The sequence below is a fragment of the Argentina silus genome (genome assembly GCF_951799395.1).
Source record: "Argentina silus genome assembly, contig: scaffold_75, whole genome shotgun sequence".
Taxonomy (NCBI): domain Eukaryota; kingdom Metazoa; phylum Chordata; class Actinopteri; order Argentiniformes; family Argentinidae; genus Argentina; species Argentina silus.
In genome coordinates, this window is record NW_028152565.1 from 331,402 (window position 1) to 337,508 (window position 6,107).

Here is a 6,107-nt window from a genome sequence, read left to right on the forward strand (position 1 = left end):
CCACCCTCCTCTTTTTTTCTGAAACCCAAGCATACAGAGACTCCAAAATACTTGAAATACTTTTATAATACTTTTATTTATACTATTACTTAAAAGTGTTATTCACAAATTACCAAATAGTATTACAGTTTTATTCTTTAACTAGAATGTGTTTCGTCCCAACGAACTGCGAGAGTGTGGTTGCTAAAATGCCGCAGATGGTCACCAACAGTTACTGAATAAGACATGAGAACAGTGCATTTTGTGAAACGAAAATGCATTCAAAATGTACAAAGAACCCAATGTAAAGGTTTCAACATGCACATTTTTCCATTTACTACATATGCACTCAGATTCCATGTATGGGGCACAGATATATTATTTTTATGACACACAAACACAAGTAGGCAGACCTGTTTAGTTGAAAGCCCACTCACCACGTCAAGGTACAGGCCATGAGTGAGATGATGAGAGACAAACATTTACAAACATTTGCAAACATTTAGTTAAACATGGAGCTGACAAAGACATACAAACATCACAAGGACATGCACGCAAAAAAACGGCACGAGGACACGCATGACAAAAACACAGATTAATTGAACATAAACTAACAATAAAGGGTATGTAAATGAATTGTGTTAGATTGAAACAGAGGTTAGATTGGACCGGATATTGGACATAGACCAGAACATGTTTGTATAAAAAAGATACAACAAAGTGCATTTTTAACTACAATATAAATAAATAGGCTGACTGTATTGCTCTACTTGCTAAAACACTTTGAAACACTTTGACTCAAACAAGGCACCGACCAAACAAGGTGTAGCCCCACCTGGACTCATACTGTTTGACGAATAGGGCGGCGGTCTTGTCGTGCTCGTGAAGAGAGCTGGCGGCGGTGGCGATCTTCTGCCTGAGGTCGGCTGGCACTAGGTGGAGGTCGCTGTTGTCTGCCAGTTCTAGAAGCAGCAAGGCCAGTGCCTCCACTTCCTCTATTCCTGGCAGATGCAGATGTCTCTGGCTCATAAGCACATCTTGCAGAGCAGGACTATCCTCCTCCTCCACCTGTTCTGCCTGGGTTAGGACGGCATGCTTCCTACAGACGCTGTGGATAGGATCCTCCTCTGACTCTGCAGACATGCCAAGACCCTCGTCTGCCATCTCCTCATCTTCACCTTGTTCCTGTTCAACCGACTCCGACTCCGACTCCTCACGAGACTGCTCTTCCTCAACTGCAAATATGTAATTGTACTAATCACAAATGTGTCTGCGTAGTTACAACAACCACTTGTGGATTCATTCAATAATATGCACGGTTTCTTTGCTTCTTTGCTTTTTAAAACTTAACTTTATACCATGTTTGTCGTCATTGCTAGAATATGCATGAAAAACTATGGATAACCTTGCGTAAGTGTGTGATTAAGTACTGTACCTTTCTGGACATAGTAGTCCCTAGCAGTGAAGCTGGTGGACTGGCACATGGCATCCTCCACGCCAAGGAGCTCCTCCTCGTCTGGGTGCTCGTACGCATCAGGGACGGGCATTGGAGCAGCAAAGTTGGGCTCCAGGACGTGATCCTTGCCGAAGAGAACCTCGGCCTGCTGATTGATGCGCTGGATCTGTCGCACGTCCATGCACGACGTCTGACCACCAGCAACCCGGAGTGATGCCATGCGGTTGTTCCACTGCACAGCAAAGGCCATCAGGTATACCTGAAACACATGACCATTTTGACTGTTATTGTATATGCTTAGAAGTGATGACTAAAACTGTGAAATAAAATGCATCATTGAAACTACGCTATATCGAAGTGTTTTTTATTGTTTTTTTTTTAATTACTCACTTGGAATGGCATAATCCCACATCTCTGTGAAGGAATGGCATTGTACAGGTGTGCGTGCAACCCCTCCAAAGAGTTACTGCCTCGCCGGCACCTGTGCTTGTTCAGCCGAACGCCATTCAGCACCACCACCTTCACAGAAACATAGAGCTGTATGCCAGGGGGATACTGTAAAGCACAACGAATTGCAAGTTCCTTATTTATTCTGGTGTCCTTTGAAATTTTTGCCATACAAGTTTGAATGGTTTTATAATGACACACGATGACTGCAAAGACATGAACCCACCTGCATGCAACTGAGATGCTTGCTTGCAGTTGCCCAGTGAGCATCAACTGCCTCTGTCGACTTGAACAGGTGGATTCCGTCAATGTCAAGGCCTGCTGGTCCCCTGAACTCTGCAATGATGGACTCAATCACCAAAGCGGTCTCCTGTAACATATATATTCTCAGCTTTGAGTGTTGTCACAACTAGAATGAGTGTAACACAACTGATGGACGGAGTAGGTTTTACCAATAACAAAACTGGCTTTATTTTCCCATATGGTGCAATTATCAAACAAACAAATGTGCGAAACGTCTGCACCAAAACCAAATGACAAAGACAAAAGATAGCAAAGGCAAAACAAAGGAAACAGCATGACACAGGTAGAGTCTGCACACCTGGAACACTCACAGAAACAACGAGGGCAAACAGAGGGTTAAATATGGTGAAGGGAAAGGCACAGGCCAGCGGGCCGTCACAGTGTTAAATCAGTCGTTACTCCTAATGATCTTACATGTATTTTCAAAACTAGATCTGAGTGACACCTTAGTCCAGTACAGTTGAATCCATATTGACAAATAAGCAAGTATGTTTGCTTCTTATTCATGAAATTCAAACATGGATCAATATCACACTTACCACAACCCCACGGGTAATGCGCCTGACATACAACCTGACCTGGTGAGGCTTGAGGAACGCCATCATCTCTTCGTCCGAATACCTGGCGTACAGCTCTTGGTTGCCACTCCTGACCGCCTGGACTAGGAGCATCATGTCCGCCTTGTTGTAGGCGAGCACCGCACCTGCCAAGGCACTCATGAACACCCCATACTTGGCGTGGCTCTGTTTGATGACAACAGCATCCCAGCGGTGCAGCCGGTGTCGGATGTCCAGTCTGACCACAGTACCCCTCTGCAACCCAGTCACCAAACAGATTCTCCAGGAAGGATGAACCGCTGTCAATGAAATTATATCAACATTTTGTGTACATGTGTTACATGTTTTTATAACTGTGTTATCCATGTGTGTCTTGCAAAAAAATTATATGAAGTTAACTGATATGTACATCACTTGGATTATCAATTTCATCATAGGTTTCAATGGAATTGTTATTAAACTTACCGACAGCAGTTGTCTGCAAGACTTTTGGCGCAGGAGCATTGGCACGTCGAAACCGGGCAATGAGACCTCTCGCCATGCGCGCGTAGCACCCCTCGGACTCAGCTGCCACCACCACTGTCGTCAAGAACTGGCCCCGCTCGTTCAGCACACTGGTGGCGGGGAGGGGGGCGGATGACACGGCTTGGGGGGGCGGATGAACCATGACAGAAAACTTTGTTGATAGCCCCCAACTCAAAATAATTGCAACGTATTATGGATTATTCCTTTAAGAAAGCGTTGTTCTAAGTGTGTGGGTACACTTTTTATGGGACCCGTTAGCTGTTAGCGCTAGCCAGCTAGCCTACTGACAGGTTGTCAATACGTTGTCATTACACATTAACAAGCCAAATCCCGCAAACGATGGTATGGTCAGTTGCTGATTTCCAGACAATATTTTATCTTTTGACAAAATCGGCACAGCTTTATACATGCCTAACAAATGTCTAACTAGCAAAGGATGAAGAGGATGAAACTTACCTGAGTAACAGGGACGTCGTAAATGAGATTCACCGATAGTGGCCGCCGGAGCCGTATAAATTAGATGACGTTTGAAATTCCTCGCATAATGATTGGTGGGTTAGAGATCATTTTTACTAAACGGCGCATAACCACTGCATCAACTTTACTAAACGGCGCATAACCATTGGTCGGTTGAGGATCGGATAGGGACTTGGAGGAGCATTTGCCTGGGAATACCCGGTGCAGTAAGCTTTTCCTTATTTCGACCAGTAGGGTGTACTATTGTATCACCACTGTAGTTTGAACAGTGCTGTAGTGTGAACACAGCTCCAGTTTCATATTGCTGTTTTGAACAGTTTATACAGTTTGCTCCAAAACCACCTGCTAAGAATTGGTGACTCACTCAGCCTTCTCTTGAGCTCGATTCTAGACTGACAACTATGAACTATGAGCCGTGGAGTGGTAAAGCAATGTCAATTGCAGTTTTGGTGTTTTGTCCCCCCCAGATAACTCCCTGCCTTCTGCGTATCAACTGCAGTATTGTTTGTGTTGTCAAGTGGCGGGCGTCTCCTTTCCTCGACTTTATATACAGTGCAGAGGGCTGGTTCCTTCGCTTACGGCCATACCACGCTGAGCACGCCCGATCTCGTCCGATCTCGGAAGCTAAGCAGAGTCGGGCCGGGTTAGTACTTGGATGGGTGACCGCCTGGGAATACCCGGTGCAGTAAGCTTTTCCTTATTTCGACCAGTAGGGTGTACTATTGTATCACCACTGTAGTTTGAACAGTGCTGTAGTGTGAACACAGCTCCAGTTTCATATTGCTGTTTTGAACAGTTTATACAGTTTGCTCCAAAACCACCTGCTAAGAATTGGTGACTCACTCAGCCTTCTCTTGAGCTCGATTCTAGACTGACAACTATGAACTATGAGCCGTGGAGTGGTAAAGCAATGTCAATTGCAGTTTTGGTGTTTTGTCCCCCCCAGATAACTCCCTGCCTTCTGCGTATCAACTGCAGTATTGTTTGTGTTGTCAAGTGGCGGGCGTCTCCTTTCCTCGACTTTATATACAGTGCAGAGGGCTGGTTCCTTCGCTTACGGCCATACCACGCTGAGCACGCCCGATCTCGTCCGATCTCGGAAGCTAAGCAGAGTCGGGCCGGGTTAGTACTTGGATGGGTGACCGCCTGGGAATACCCGGTGCAGTAAGCTTTTCCTTATTTCGACCAGTAGGGTGTACTATTGTATCACCACTGTAGTTTGAACAGTGCTGTAGTGTGAACACAGCTCCAGTTTCATATTGCTGTTTTGAACAGTTTATACAGTTTGCTCCAAAACCACCTGCTAAGAATTGGTGACTCACTCAGCCTTCTCTTGAGCTCGATTCTAGACTGACAACTATGAACTATGAGCCGTGGAGTGGTAAAGCAATGTCAATTGCAGTTTTGGTGTTTTGTCCCCCCCAGATAACTCCCTGCCTTCTGCGTATCAACTGCAGTATTGTTTGTGTTGTCAAGTGGCGGGCGTCTCCTTTCCTCGACTTTATATACAGTGCAGAGGGCTGGTTCCTTCGCTTACGGCCATACCACGCTGAGCACGCCCGATCTCGTCCGATCTCGGAAGCTAAGCAGAGTCGGGCCGGGTTAGTACTTGGATGGGTGACCGCCTGGGAATACCCGGTGCAGTAAGCTTTTCCTTATTTCGACCAGTAGGGTGTACTATTGTATCACCACTGTAGTTTGAACAGTGCTGTAGTGTGAACACAGCTCCAGTTTCATATTGCTGTTTTGAACAGTTTATACAGTTTGCTCCAAAACCACCTGCTAAGAATTGGTGACTCACTCAGCCTTCTCTTGAGCTCGATTCTAGACTGACAACTATGAACTATGAGCCGTGGAGTGGTAAAGCAATGTCAATTGCAGTTTTGGTGTTTTGTCCCCCCCAGATAACTCCCTGCCTTCTGCGTATCAACTGCAGTATTGTTTGTGTTGTCAAGTGGCGGGCGTCTCCTTTCCTCGACTTTATATACAGTGCAGAGGGCTGGTTCCTTCGCTTACGGCCATACCACGCTGAGCACGCCCGATCTCGTCCGATCTCGGAAGCTAAGCAGAGTCGGGCCGGGTTAGTACTTGGATGGGTGACCGCCTGGGAATACCCGGTGCAGTAAGCTTTTCCTTATTTCGACCAGTAGGGTGTACTATTGTATCACCACTGTAGTTTGAACAGTGCTGTAGTGTGAACACAGCTCCAGTTTCATATTGCTGTTTTGAACAGTTTATACAGTTTGCTCCAAAACCACCTGCTAAGAATTGGTGACTCACTCAGCCTTCTCTTGAGCTCGATTCTAGACTGACAACTATGAACTATGAGCCGTGGAGTGGTAAAGCAATGTCAATTGCAGTTT

General features: G+C 45.7%; 1 protein-coding gene across 1 annotated transcript; it reads right to left on the reverse strand.

The window, feature by feature from the left end:
* Nucleotides 1-310: 310 nt before the first annotated feature.
* Nucleotides 311-1,655, reverse strand: LOC310824748 (uncharacterized protein; the record flags this gene model as incomplete). The annotated part of the gene is made up of 2 exons (XM_083698004.1): nt 311-1,214; nt 1,415-1,655. The coding sequence occupies 2 exons, from the start codon at nt 1,653-1,655 to the stop codon at nt 778-780; spliced, it is 678 nt and encodes a 225-aa protein (XP_083554130.1). The 3' UTR covers nt 311-777.
* Between the last annotated feature and the right edge of the window lie 4,452 nt (nt 1,656-6,107).